Source organism: Synchytrium microbalum, assembly GCF_006535985.1.
Source record: "Synchytrium microbalum strain JEL517 chromosome Unknown SmJEL517_scf0018, whole genome shotgun sequence".
In the NCBI taxonomy this organism is placed as follows: domain Eukaryota; kingdom Fungi; phylum Chytridiomycota; class Chytridiomycetes; order Synchytriales; family Synchytriaceae; genus Synchytrium; species Synchytrium microbalum.
Window position 1 is genome coordinate 372,792 of NW_022158367.1, and position 15,013 is coordinate 387,804.

The following is a 15,013-nucleotide window of genomic DNA, read 5'->3' on the forward strand; positions in this document are numbered from 1 at the left end:
CACAAACCTTCTTCGAAACAGTGACGAGTCGGGGAGTCCTTTGCGAGCATCTCCTCACATATTGCGTCTCCCATACGAGTTTGCCCTCCAGTAACAAATACTTTGGCCATATTGTTGGAGTTTATTGGTTGAATCGATCTGGGTTGATTCATAAGTGCAGACAGTGTGTTTGTGTGGGCGTTGGTGTGTTGGGTGAAACGAACGTGCAACGCGAAAGACATGCTATGAAAGTTGCAGAAGCCTCTGTACAGTCTCAACATCCATTCCTTCAACTCTGACGACCTTTTCTCGCGATTTATGACCACTGATCAATGTTACTTGGTACTTTTTAAGCTTCAAGACTTCAGACAGGAAATCAACTAGCTCTTGGTTTGCTTCTCCTTCTTTCGGTTGTGCGGCCAGCTAGATTCAGGAGGGAATGGTAAGAAAACGTGAATGTCTACTCGAACCTAGGGGCATTTCATGCGAAATCACGGTTGCGAACGTACAACCGAGAAATCGCAAGACAGAAGTAAAATTTTGTGACTAACGTTCTGAAATGATCAGTTCAAATATCCAACTCGCGGCTCTCCACCAGTTCACCGTAAAGAAATTGCAAAAAAAGTCCCAAATGCTCATTACAACCACGAGACGACACAATCCGAAGGCAAGAGACTAATCACAACATTTTATACATGCGCCTCACCTGAATTCCAACAGAATCATCCCCAAAATCCGTCACTTGTGTGGTTTTCGCCCCAGGCTTGACATGTACAGAGATTTTAACTCCTCCATCCTTCAATAGCGATATCGGCGAGTCCACTATAGCCTCTTTTACAGGTTCATTAACCTTGGATTTACTGGAACTTGCAGACTTTTTGCTGTCCTTGCCCATAACTCTTAATAAGCGTCTTGGTTGTTGATGTTGATGAATACGGCTAGAAGGTAGCGATACTCGTAGGATATGGGAGACGCTACGATACAACATGCATCGCTACATCAAGGAAGAGCCTTGCTCTCTCAGTATGTTTCGTGTCTGATGTGTTGTATTAAACTTAATTTGAAGAAACAATGTTTGCCCAGTTTTTACATTGAAAGAGAAAAAAAAAACATGAGAGAATGTGCCAAAATAATAAATTCAAAATAAAAGGAATCGTGATGAGTCCATAATTCCATTCAACGAGTATCAACCACATTGTGTGTTTGTCCTAACGTGGCGACAACGCCCTCCGATCATCAATACTACTACACGACAGCCTCCTCTTCACTATCCGTTCATGCGTCAGACTCGGTGAGAATGACAGCTGACTGACTCCTGAATCTAACGGCGACCCGGGCCTCGTTCCGGCATTAAATGGTGAGCCGACCTGCGACATATTATCACCTTCATCCGTTAATGTTGTTCGGGTTGTCGGTATTAGATTTGCTAGATTTGGTTGCTGTGGTGTTTTATTGGTTGATGGGAGCTTGTTTGCTCGTTGGACTAGAGGTGATGTGGAGGGGACGATGAGGCGCCAGCATTGTTTGGTGATTGTGAAGCTTGCTGGGAGGAGGCCTAATACAAGGATGTTAGTAATTTGAAAGTTCGGATTGAATTGAGATGGATGAATACCTATATATTCATCGTCGACTTCAACGTTGATTTCATCTTCAAACTTCATTGGTCTGGCCGTCACGGACGACACTTGTTGCATAGATGAATGCTGGTCTCCAAGACGCGCTGTGACTTGTCCATCTGTAAATGCTGGCCAGAGTCGTGTTATGCCTTCCCAGAAAGTCAGGTCCTTTGTCACGAGTAAATCAAACTACGTGAAGCAAAAAAATCAGTATTGCGTTGGCCGCAGAATATCTCGAGATCAATTTCACATACAAGACCATCTTGCGGATCAGCATCAGGACATGCTTTAGACTGGGTGCCATACCATCGACCGTTTCCTACTGCGACCATAAACACGTCATTCTTTACTCGGGTTTCAATTACACTGTCCTTGGTTTTGAGAGCGAGTTCGATTGGTTTGCACTTGTACCGTAGCGCTGTGTATATCCTGTTGTTTGAATAATTTATGAGTCAGGATCATGGTCAAGGCAACAGAATAAAAGAAGACTTACGCATTGAAAAAATACGCTGGTATATCCCTCACACCGTCCCACCGACTCGAATGCTTAGCTACAGAGCCTCTATATGTGTATATGCTGTCTTTAGAATCCCTTCGACGCCATATGAACCAAACCATTGCCAACTTACGAAACACCAAATGTAGCCATATTGACAAAATACCGTTCAACGAAATCCGACGCCGGCGGCCCTGTTTCACCCTCCGAGTTCTCTTCTGTAGACACTATACTCTCGTCCCTCGTACACACCACATGTCCAGCATCCAACAAGACCGAGTCTCCACTCAATATCACATCCAGCGCAAAATGCGGATTCAGCATACTAATTTCCATATCCGTTGGATCTCCTATACATTCTTCTTGCTCACAATCTTCATTATCCGGTGCATCTGTATCCACATTGGCAGCTTTAGGAGACTCTTCCCACCTCACTACAGTTTTCAGAAACGCGCACTTCCCATGTATCGGTACGTGTCCCACCGACGCCCCGCGTAAGAGCCCTTGAGCGCTTATGTACCCAGATACGACATGGGATAGCGTCCTGTCGCTGCCTATTGCGACGAGCAGGTCTGAGCCTGCAAGGATTGCTAGTTGTGCTGCCTGCGCTACATTCTTGGAGATTCGCAACGACCACCGGCCGGGAAGTTGTGCGAATACTGTTGATGATATCTAAATGAATGCGTACACAATACACGGTTAGTAACTGTCCGGCCAATTGATCTGTTTCGCGGTGTGGTGGAAACTTGTGATAAACACCAGCCCATATAACAACAAAGCGTAAACAACGGGGCAGTCCGATCATCGTTACAAGATCTTGAAGCATAAGGGCCGTCGTTCATCAGTCAACTTCAGCCCCCTTCGAGTCATCAGACTGGGACTGGCCACCACCCCTTTTCGTGCAAAATGATGTACACAATGCTGCTCACCTCATGCCAACAAGATCGAGCTTCTCCTTCTCTCTCGTTCTCATCAAGTATGAAAGTGACCTAGCGACCGGAAAACATTAGCTTAAACACCGTTGGATTCGTCGTCTCCGAGAGCACTTCTTACTTTATCGAACTTTTTTGGACTTGGGCTAGCTAACTCTTCCGAGCCTGTATCAGTGAATGCGATCCCCGCTCCCACCGTCCAAAAGTCCTCTAGAACTATTGGAAACGGAACTGAGGGCAGGTCCATCTTGTAATAAGTGCTTGCCAAAGGTTTTGTGTTTTTCAAGAACTTGTTAACATGTGAGAGCCTAGGGCCTGGAACAAAACACGACCCTTCCATAGAGGAGGGCGTTGCTCTGATTTCGGATATATATGTAGGAAATGCGCGAATACATTGATGTACATTTGGTTTATAGCTGGCTATTTTTTGGTGTTTGGTCGTTTCCAAAGCTCGAGAGCGTTTGATACATATGCAATCAGTTTGACGGCATGATTTTCACATCATGTTCCTCAATCTCCATGTTATGGTGGGCGCGAATATGATTCACGACCTAATGCCAGGTTCGGCCAGCATATTTCTTGCATCTTCGACATGCTACTCTACAACCAAGCGAGACCTTCAATTCTGAGAATGGTCCCGTATTGTCCTGCAGCAATTGTGCAGCAACTTCAGTACTCATCTCCCTCTCCTTCTTGACATCCAACAAGCCAGTCAAATCTTTGTCACTATTGGGATGCTTGAATACTATATGATATACCTCGTTTTCAATGCTATCACACATAACAGTGCTCCTCTAGCGCAGCCTGGACACGTAAATCGAGCCTAATTTGGTGCTAGTGAGTGACGCTGGCATGTTTTGGTCAAAGAGTTGTCGATGGTACCAATGTGACCTAGTAATTCATTGACGTGTTGATCAACGCTCAGACATCATTTCACGAGCTGGTCAAGTAGGAATGTAGTTTTCAATGTATTTGGGAGCGATTTCGAGGGAGCTGGTTTACGGTATATATACAAAACCAACTCCTCGCGGTCAGCCAATATATCGTCCGGCACTTCATCACCAGTGGCGAGTGCAACCAGAGTCTAGAGGCAAATACTAATTGAACATACTGTCAGTCTCAAACTCACGTCCTTGTCGGCCAAATTCGAGTGAGTTCCGACAACATGCTTGAAGGCCACGAGCAAGACTTCGCCTTGAGATGCTCTGTCTTCATACATGCAAGCAAACACCAAATACTTTGCGTCTACCATAGTCAAATTGCCACGTCTAAGTGTCGCATTCTTGACATTCGTGGCGTCCTTGATCAATGGCGACATGAGGGCTCGCACGCGATTCACCCACCATTCAGGCAAAGCTTCACCATAACGAGCTGTTTGATACGTATTATTTACTTCAAACTGAGACATATCGGTAGTTTCCGTGATGAAGAGTGATTGATACTGAGGAGAGACTTGACATTGTTCCATTGAGGGACAAACGGTGCCAGGACCATGGTTGTGGGTTCTATATACATTGCATGCCATTGGAAAAGCGACGGCAAGTATTGGCTGAAGGTGTCCGAGGCGAGAGCGTGCCAAATCTGCAGCAGCTCGTACCATACCGCTTCTGATCGTTGGAAGCTGTTTGGTGAAACGATCCATTGCCTGGTCATAGATTTCATCTGGTGACTTGTTGCTATTGGCCAGAGCCTCGAGTCCACTGACTTGACTGATTTAGTTTTCAGTACAGTCAAATTCCTTGAGTGATTGTGTAGTCAGCTTTACAATTTCGCCACGACGTTGGGTCAAACGTTCGTTTTTGATCCAAGCCTTCAACTTCCTAGGAGCTGCGAGCAATTCTTCGATGCCAACAAGGGTCGAGGAGGCCAAGTAGCAAGCCATTCCTCCTCTTTACCATATTCGACGGCAGCTCTACATGCTACTTGAGCGACTTTGACATTTTCCTTGACGTATTACTTTGTTCTATTGGTCTTTCCAGGCAAATCATTTGCTTTGGCATACGGAATACATTGAAATATATCAGCTTCAACGTCATTATCTGTGACAAGCTCATGGAAGCTTTTGGCACCTTGGTGCCTATGCACATTTGCGTGCACAGGTTTCACAACAGTATTTACGGAAGGCCCATATAAGAGTTGCTTTTGCGTCTTTATCATGGCAGTCATCACATTTGTTAGAGTGAGTACACAAGTTGAGAACATTCTTGAAGGTCAACAGGAGAGAAGGACAAGGGTGGAGTATTGCATTGGAGGTACTATCTTGTCGTATAGTTTGAATTCGGCAATGACCTCTTTGAAGCGAGATGATACTATCTCCAATCGACCGAGAGTGAAGAAGTCGTTCCTCCTAAATATTGGTAAGGTCAATAAGTGCGATTTTGAAGTGAATTACTCAACATCGGCATACAGATCTTGCGCTGGACGCGTTGGAATGAGGTGAAATCGTCTCTCCATATCCATATTTGGGAAAGATCCCATTCTGCTGCGTCGACTTTTGGAGCTTGGTCCGAGAAAACCTTTGAGGTCATCTTCTCATATTAAGGACGTTGCTAATTGGTCATTTCTGTAACTGAGTAACAGCAATCGAAACAATCGTGTAAACAATAACAAACCACCAACAAACACAAAGGTTTGCAAATATGAAAAGCAGATCTATGATGTTTTGACTTCTAACTATACAAAGCAAAGAATCTCTCCAGCAACTAAATTAACGTCTGCCATAAGGATTGTAACGAGCTAAACAAAGCAAGACAGAGTTAAAACACAATCCATATTCACAAGATACATTCAACAATAACTTACCACCTCCACCTCCATAACCACCGCCGTATCCACCACCTCGGCCTCCTCCTCCTCCACCGTATCGTGATCGACCTCCACCACCATAAGCCTTTACTCGAGCAATATCGACAAAGGCTGGCGGCATTTCTTGACCAGCTTCAGACATGATCTTATACAAGTCGCTAGCAGACTTGTAGTTGTCTGGAGCAAAGAAGGTGTATGCTGTGCCCTTGGCTCCAGCACGACCAGTACGACCAATTCGATGTACATAATCTTCAATGTTATTTGGGAAATCTAGAAATGGAAAGTTGATCAGTCTTTGGACACTTGAAGATGAAAATGCAAAGGGATAGACTTACCGTAGTTGACCACGTACTAGGAAACGATTTAAATAAGAAAATGTTAGTCAATGATTACTTCCAAGCTACATAACAACAACACCAAACAGTACCTTGATGTCTTTGACGTCTGTTGCAATTAAAGAGAAAGAAAAGGGAAACAAATGTTAGGACCACAATGAGTCTCCTTGGTACAACAATTCAACAAAAGGGACAAGACAGGAGCACCAAAAATGACCAAAAGAGAACCCCAAGGAAACATTTGTTTCGGAAGACCTGGTCCAAAACAAATATAATCCTAGAGCAGCACATCATGACAAGCTTGGTGGAATATAAAAGGAGAGACACAAAGACTCGAGAACAGTTGACTTTGATGGTAGCTTTTCCCCTCCTTTCGAAAAAAGTCTTTTTGAATCACGAGAGAATGACCCCAATCTCAATGAAAAGACAAGGAGATGGGAAGGGCACAGTTTGAAGTTTTTGAATGCTTCTTGTGCTCTCTTGGTTCCCTTGGTCATTCACATAGAGATTGCTTGACTTTTTTACATGAAAGGCAAATGAAAAAGTTCCGTTTCAAAACACGTTCCCCTACAAGTTTTGGTTTGGAAAGAAGGGTTTTGACCAGTTTCAAAACAGAATCTTCCAAATTTCAATCTCTTTTCCCTTTCGTTCCACTGATGTGCTACAGCTTGGTTCCAGTTTGGCTTTCTGATACCTGACTTGATCCTTGCCACGTCACATTACCTAAACCACGAGCAGCGACATCTGTAGCAATCAAAATACCGGCGTTTCCTGATTTGAATTCAGCCATCACCTAAAAGAGAAATGGAAACGTAAGAACGCGTGGAGGGAAGGTCGGACCAAAAAAAAGTAATCATGAATCAACGACAATATTTACCCAATCACGTTCACTTTGTTTCTTATCACCATGGATAGCCAACGCATTGATACCATCACGTCGTAATTGGAAGGTCAAGTCGTCAGCAACTCGTTTTGTGCCCGTAAAGATGAGAGTTTTGGTTCCACCGCCTTCCCTTTCGATATTTTCTAACAAGTTAAGCAATCTAATTGGTAGGAAAGTCAGTGAGTTGACTATGCGCATGGTTGTTACAAACACTAGTCTCAGCTTACTTGCTCTTCTTTTCAGGTTCAGACAATAGCATCAACACTTGAGTCACATTGTGACTAGCTGACAATTCCATGGAACCAACGTTGACTTGAATGAACTCCTTCAAATAATCACGAGCCAATTGTTTGACTTCCTTTGGCCAAGTGGCAGACCACATGAGAGTTTGACGATCTGGGCGGATTTGATCGACAATCTTTCGAATTTGAGGCTCGAAACCCATATCAAGCATGCGGTCAGCCTCGTCCATGACAAGGTATGTGACTCGCATCAAGTTGGTCTTTTTGCTATGAGGTGAAAAGAAAATTTGAGTTCAACTGAACAGCAAGAAAGAAAAAAACTTCCAAAGTGCTCTCCTGGCATGCCATTGGATGGCACCAAGACAGACCAAACAACAAAAGTTCACCGCGGCTCACCTTTCAATCATATCAATCAAACGTCCAGGAGTGGCAATAACAATCTCCACACCACGTTCCAAATCCCTCATTTGTGGACCACGGGAAGCACCACCATACAAGCAAGTATTCTTAATCCTAGAAGAATGTCCAAACTTGGCACACTCTTGTTGAATCTGTACAGCTAATTCACGAGTAGGAGCCAAGATCAAGACAATAGGCCCATCACCAGGCTTCAACAAGGGTTGAGCATTGATGTGGACAATGGCAGGGAGGACATACGCTAATGTCTTTCCAGATCCAGTTTCTGCAATACCGACAACGTCACGACCAGAGAGTGCCATTGGCCAGCCTTGAGATTGGATTGCGGTAGGAGCAGTAAACCCAAGCGACTGGACTTCTTTTAGGACATAATTTGGGAAACCAGCTTCTTCGAATGTTTGGACTGGTTTGGGAATGTAGGTTCCGGCAATGGTGAGTGTCTTTTCTCGACGGTATTGTTCAATCTGAGCGTCAGTGCGCGCAGCAACGTCAGGATGTTCTTCATAGACTAGATAGAAACGAATGATGGCATTTTAGTTAAATGACCATTAATATAATACCATCAAGCCAATCATCATCCTTCATTCCACTCTCAATTACTGGACCCAAACAAAGGAAAGGACATCAAAACTTACAATTCTTTTCGAATTTAGGCAGAGTCTTATACTCTTCTTCCCAATTTATGCTCCTCAAAGTACTTCCGAGCGCAGCTTTTCCATTACCACCACTGCCATAACCACCACCGTTTCCATATCCACCACCACCGCCATAGCTTCCTCCATTACTACCATACGAGCCTCCACCATATCCACTATTATCATAAACGAAAGGTTTAGTTAGTTCCGTTTATCTTCATTTCATACATTGCAAAATGTACACCAAGAATTTTTTTCTATCAAATGTCCAAATGTCATTTCCGTAGCATCAATATACATACCCAGAGCTGTAGCCACCACCTCCAGAGTATGAGTTGCTTCCATAATCTCCACCGCCGCCACTAATACAATATGTCGTTAATGCCTCCGTTTCATTCTCACAAAAAAAGTGTTTGGTTTGCCACGCAGGAGCGCCATCTTTTGCATACCTTCCCCATCCATTGCTATATCCAGACATGATTATATGATGATTCTGTAATATATAATGCTATTGACTTGTCTTCTTTGGGCTTCTTTAATACTCAAGAGCTCGTTGCGAAGGTTTTTTTGATGAATAAAAGTTGGCCAAGAAAAAAAGTGCTTGTCGAAAGAGCAACGCAAAAACACCATTCTTTGAATAGGAGAGACGCGTTAAGGAAGCATAGATCTATATAATGCCAGCATCTAAATCGAAATCTACCAAAAAGAATGTATTCAAAGTGAAGAAGGGTGGTATTTCTAAACCCCAGCAACATAAAAGACCCAAATTCATCCCAAAGGACAAGCTAGAGTCGCTGGACCACGATCTGTTACGTGCTTTACGTAAGGAAGATGAAAAGGTAGGACTTTTCGCTTGAAGATCTTACCGTGTTGTATTTTTGAGGCAGACAATTGCTCACAAAAAAAACTAGATCAAGGCCTCAACGGCACAAGCAGATCAGGCAAAGTTAGCATCGATAGAACGCCATAGAGCACTCGTGTCACAAAAGGACGATCAAATACAAGAGTCGAACACAAAGCTAGAGGTATCACTTCGAATGTTTGAAGCTCTCTGATCCAAACACACACTTCCTCACCCCCCTCTCAATCCTTGTAAACAATGATCTCTGTATATAAAATGTCTCGACTGTATAAACCCCTCAAATAGAAAAACAATTCACACCATCACCCGTCTTTTATGTCTCCTCATTCTGACGGCGTTCCAGCTTGAATATGTCCCACAAGCTCATCACAGATTCGAGACAATTCAATATTCTCTGCTGTCTTGGTCTTTACTTGTTGTTCGAGTGTAGAGACGTTTAGTTCTGCTTTGCTGATTCGTGCTCGATATGCAGAAATCTCCTTATCGTGATTGGCTCGAACCTTGGCAATCTCAACGTTGGCACTATGAATAATGTTAGAATTAGCGACATGCGAAAAAACATCGATCCGTGTGCATAATAGATCACAACAAACCTTTCCAGTTTGGCCTCAGCATGAGCTCGAAGTTGATCATACCGCTGCTGAGCAATGTCCAAATCGTGTTGCAGTAGATCCACTTTCTCTTTCATGTCTTCCATATCCTACACCATGCAAAAAACAGTTGAATAAAGTGAAAGCACAGTTGACGTGTCAAACTCTCACATACCTTCTGACTTGACTCCAATAAAACTGAAGCTTGTTTAGCTTGTAATGCCACTCGATCATTATCCTTGACATGTTTGGCATTGTCGATTTTGAGTTGTTCGATAATAAGCCGTTGCTTCTCAATCATCCTATGTGACGTTTCCTTTTCACGTTGTGATTCAGCCTAACGAAGTAATCGTGTAGTGAGCCAAGACTGCCAAGAAAACCGGGTGGATTTACTGTATTACGTACAATCATGTCACGCATCGTTTGTTCCCATTCAGCAAGAGTAGCCTGAATTTTACGATGTTGTTCAGCACCTGCTGCTCGTTCAGCTTCCAATTCTCGTATTTCTTCTTGAGCCAATTCAAACTCTCTATCGAACTACAATAATGGACTGTGTCAGTACCCCGTATAAAAGCCCTGAGTATATCTACCGATAATGATTACCTCAAGTCGCATCTCTTGCCTAACTCTTTCCAAATCCTTTTCAGAGTACTTTAACGCACTAGCAGGCGATGCCAAAATATCGAGCAAAGCACCAGTAGGAATAACGTTTGCTTTGGATGGCTTTGTCGTCGAGTTTGAGGATTCAACAACTGAGTTCTTTGACGAAGTCATGCTCATCCAATCTGATGGAATCTCTACACTATTATTGACTGGCGTTGCTAATGGATCGAATTCACGAGACAAGGCAACTACCGGTGACTTTTCTGCTACATTATCTTCTCTACTGTTAGCCACAGACCCTGGACTCTGTTCTGGAGTCGCTTGAGTAGGAGTAGCTGTAGCGGTTGCAAATGACGATACTGAAGTTGACTGTGATAAGATATTGTTGTGGTGATGGTCTTTTTCAGGTAGATACAAGTCGGATTGTGCTCGCGAGTTATTGAATGGTGGTGCCTCGTCCAATAATGTCACATCAGCCTCGTTCATAAAGTCATCTACACTGTTTTTACCTATGGCTATTGCTCCAGCTGCTGCAGCTGCGACACCCCCACCACCACTAGTAGCTGCTTTATGCCTCAAGTCTAGCAAGCGACTCGGTTGAGCACCAGATTGACGTTTCTGAGAAGCTTCTGATAGCTTGAATGTTGGTGGTGTTGTAGCATGAATCCATGATTCCTTCGAAGCTTTATGTTCAGGTCTTGGTAGATTATGCAAATTATCATCTTCACCAGTATCGTCCTCTTCATATATAACTGGACTGTCGGGCAGCAATACGGATCTAGCTAAAGCTAAACTATTGGGAGTGTATGACAGTGGTGTTGATAATGGCAACATTGTGGTGATTGCTCTGGGAGTTGCGGGATCTGTCACATCATCAGCTTGCGACGATACGAGGTCGGAACCTAGATCTATGTCATCATCTAATACATACTGTGCCAATACATTCATTCTGCTATCAGTCTGCGGTTCAGCACTCAATGCGAGTTCGGGCACTGGTGTTCCCGGGACTAGATTGGGGCAATAACCAGCCAGGGGAATGTTTTGAGCCCCTCCCCAACGGATTGGTGATTGTAGAAATGAGCTTGGAGTGATGTTTCTGGTTTGACCAGTTGGACGACTGTATGTGATCTTGCTCGGAGTTGCTTTTGGTGGTGATGGTGAGAGCAGCTTGTGTTCTAATATCTTTGTTTCTATATCCTTTGCTTCTTCGGCAATCTAAATAGAATATAATGCATGAGCAATTGATCTTGCAAATGATCAATGGCAATTGTGGCCGACATCAACAAATGTGTTTTTAATGTTTGCAATGCAACCAAGCAAATCAATGAATTGGACAATAAAGAAGGTAATCAGTCCTCTAAACATACCGTTCTGACACCAGATACAGGAGATGACGTTGCCGACGATACAGCGTAAGCCAGTAATTTCCCAAAGAATGAGGGTTGAGTGTTTTCGTCAACTGTGGTCAATGTATCTGATGACGATGCGTCCAATTCGGTACGTTCTTCTGTCTCCGCTAATTCCATTCGATCTAATCAATTATTCGGCGCGAGTGTAAAGCTCGTTCCGTTCTTGTTCGTTGCAGGAGCTACTTGGAATGAATTTTGATTTTCTAAGAGCAGCAGCAATAACGTGAAATGCAAACTTCGTGTTGGCGAAAAGATCATATTTAAGTGCGAATAAATCAAACGATCGTAATATTTACAATGTATACTATCTTTGCAAGCTCCGATCTGTAGTAGCTATCCTATGAGCAAACACTAATGAACACATTGACTACTTTTCTGCCAATGCTGGCACTAACCGTTAAGCGTTCCTTTTCCTCTTACTCGACACATCACTACTACTACCAGCAACTCGATCTACCACATTCAAAGCTTGGGAATGCTCTCGACACCACTCATCAAAATCCACCTTCGAAGCCCTGATCTCAGTAAGCGCCGTCTCAATCGCCTCCTTACGAGGCAGCCACTTCCTCTTCCACTCATCATACTTCTTGGTCGCGTACGCATCTTGTTCGGCCTTAATGAAAACCTTCAAATGCGGCTTGTAATAAAACAGCACTTTGCCGGCATCTCCAACGTCATCTTCCTCGTCTTTCTTCTTTGAATAAACCAATTCAGGTCCAGAGCGCCCCAATTCTTCACCAGTGGCGCTTGGAAGACCTGTGATGAGTGTGTCTTTCTCAGCGAGTGTACATTTGGTCAGGTTTGCTCGTACAGTCTCAGTATTGATAATCTCTTTGTTGGTGATTCCCTTGTTGATACACTCGGTGCAAAGCGTAGTTCGGAATGCGAATATGGGATGGAGTTTCATGCGACGTTTTGGCTTAAGAAATTTAGGTTTTTGTAAGCTTGAGGCCTTCACACTGAAGCATTCGATTTCCAAGCAGCAAGAGTGGAATAAAGACGAGCATACCTTCGTTTTACACTCGTAGCAGGTCTCGGAGGTACACATATCTATGATCTGGTGAGTCAAAGTATCAGTATCAAAACCAGAGCGTGATACCAGGATACAGCCAATTCACCTCCTGGACAGTGACTCCAAGGGGATCCAAATCAACTCTATTCAATCGTTTGAAAGCGAAATCGATCCCGTCCTGTAGACTTGCCCTCCTGTGAAAACGAATTAATCTGGTAACTTGGGAGTGATGCAAGTCCAGATGCGATGCGAGCAATCCAAATAACAGGGAGCAGCTTTGCGTAGCTGATATCATACAATCCAAATGATCAATTCACCGATGTACCTTGTATGTTCTTGCTTGATCTCCTTCTTGATTTCCGTCTTGATCTCTTGTTTGTCATCTAGCTTGACATCAACCACCATTTCAACGTCTTCTTCCTCCTTCTTGACGTCTTCCTCCTCTTCCTTGACTATTGTCCGCTTCATCTTCTTTGCTCGTTCCTTTGAACTACTAGCTGGCATCGATATCTATACTACTGCGATTCAAACAGGTGCAAAACTGCAGCAGAAATAAGGCACGCGACAGTCAAGAAGCGAATTAGATATCTGACACGTTACTAATATTGCTAAATAATTTCGGTGTGAAAGCTCGTCCAGAGCCAACTGGAGTGTTCTCATAGGGCTTCTGATTGGAATTTCTATGCGAATCTTGCTGTTTTGTGTTTTGTGTCTCGCGGAGTCAACATGTCGCGTTTATTTTCAATGAAATGAGTCACTTCACTTTTGGACTTTTGGCATCGAATCCAATAACAAAAGCAACAAAAGAGGATAAGAATGCCTATGCAAGGCACCCCACCGTCATAGGACGAGTAATTAGCATCGCAGCATGTCCAAATCCACCTAACTAAACCCGACGAGTGATAATATCTACATTGCTAAAGCTAAAGATTCAAACTATACAAGTATGAATTCTAAGATCGTGTCAGAGTACGCAATGATTCCGGAAGCTGTATCCTGGAATCTCTTGGTAGAAGCGGCTGAAGCCTTGTTAGCGCTCCAGATATAGCACCTAGTAAATCTCGAGTGTGCTGTGCGTGGCTCTTGATATTGCTCACTAACGAAGCAATTATAAATCTGATTGATTGTTATAGAGAGATAATGTTTCACATTAGTACAAACCTGCAACCAGTTGATCTCGTTGCGTCCTAGCTTGAGCGACACGGTTTGCCAAAGTATTTGCCAACTAAAATGAGAATGTTGCGTTTGAGATCGCAGCAATCAGCACAATCATTCAATACCAAAGCTAGGTATGGTACCTTGGCACAATGCTCATCAGAATCAATGACATGTGAAACCAGTATTTGTTGATCCCTCGACACCCGTTCAGCACATTTGCGTATGTGGACTTGACAATTGTGGAACATAGAGTCGACATGCATTGGATTGAGTCCTCCAACTAATAGAAGAAGGAATTAGATTGCCATGCATATCAAAAGCGTGTAGGATTGCTACCTGCGAGGTCAAGATCACGTCGTGGCATAGCACCAGTCAAGAGTCCAGAAAATGAAAATGAAGGTCCCAATGATAGTGGAAGCACCGGATCAAACTAGCATTGGTTGAATGTGTGAGATTCGTTCACAGAGCTTTGATCAAATCACAAACCTTCGGAATCTTGCTCAACAATTTCAATTCTTCTTCATCTTCTTCAGGCGACAGGCTGGCCTCCGTTACTTTGACAATACCTCCCTAAGGTCTAAACATCAGTATCAAATGTTTGAAACAGCCAAATGTCAAATGTTTCCTTACAGCCCGCTTCCATGGATCTCGTTGATTTGCAGAGCCCATAACGTCACTTATCGGTGCATTTACAGCCAGCAATAATGCCTCACTTAGCGAGTTTGATGATGATTTCTTCAAAACGGTTGGTGAGTTTAGTTCAGTATGAAGTCGTGACGATTGCGAAGAATTGGTGCCTATGAGAGTAGACTGAGGACGCGATAATGACGACGATGAGGTTGGTGGCGCTGGTGAGGCTTCTTCTTCTCCTGGCAGGAACTGCCTCAAAAAGTTCATAATGTTTTAATCCTCGTAGCATTCGAAGGGTATGAAGATCTGGCACACTAAGATTTCGAGATTAGATTAATAATGAACGCGTCATTTGGCTGTTCCTCTGTCGATTCTTTGATCGCTGCACTCAGCTAGACGTGTCAGTCTC

General features: G+C 43.6%; 3 protein-coding genes across 3 annotated transcripts; all 3 read right to left on the reverse strand.

Annotated features, from left to right (window-relative positions):
* Window positions 1-222: 222 nt before the first annotated feature.
* Window positions 223-874, reverse strand: SmJEL517_g03494 (uncharacterized protein; the record flags this gene model as incomplete). The annotated part of the gene is made up of 2 exons (XM_031169422.1): window positions 223-402; window positions 686-874. 2 exons carry the CDS (start codon window positions 872-874, stop codon window positions 223-225), a joined length of 369 nt encoding a protein of 122 aa, XP_031024595.1.
* Window positions 875-5,730: 4,856 nt separating this feature from the next.
* Window positions 5,731-8,818, reverse strand: SmJEL517_g03495 (uncharacterized protein; the record flags this gene model as incomplete). The annotated part of the gene is made up of 11 exons (XM_031169423.1): window positions 5,731-5,759; window positions 5,826-6,098; window positions 6,164-6,179; window positions 6,256-6,272; window positions 6,887-6,956; window positions 7,041-7,206; window positions 7,274-7,555; window positions 7,685-8,213; window positions 8,341-8,516; window positions 8,643-8,702; window positions 8,790-8,818. 11 exons carry the CDS (start codon window positions 8,816-8,818, stop codon window positions 5,731-5,733), a joined length of 1,647 nt encoding a protein of 548 aa, XP_031024594.1.
* Window positions 8,819-9,525: 707 nt separating this feature from the next.
* On the reverse strand, window positions 9,526-13,320 carry SmJEL517_g03496 (uncharacterized protein; the record flags this gene model as incomplete). Its single annotated transcript, XM_031169424.1, has 10 exons — window positions 9,526-9,724; window positions 9,796-9,902; window positions 9,968-10,129; window positions 10,198-10,329; window positions 10,396-11,610; window positions 11,763-11,926; window positions 12,225-12,723; window positions 12,825-12,854; window positions 12,923-13,010; window positions 13,142-13,320. The coding sequence occupies 10 exons, from the start codon at window positions 13,318-13,320 to the stop codon at window positions 9,526-9,528; spliced, it is 2,775 nt and encodes a 924-aa protein (XP_031024597.1).
* Window positions 13,321-15,013: the final 1,693 nt, after the last annotated feature.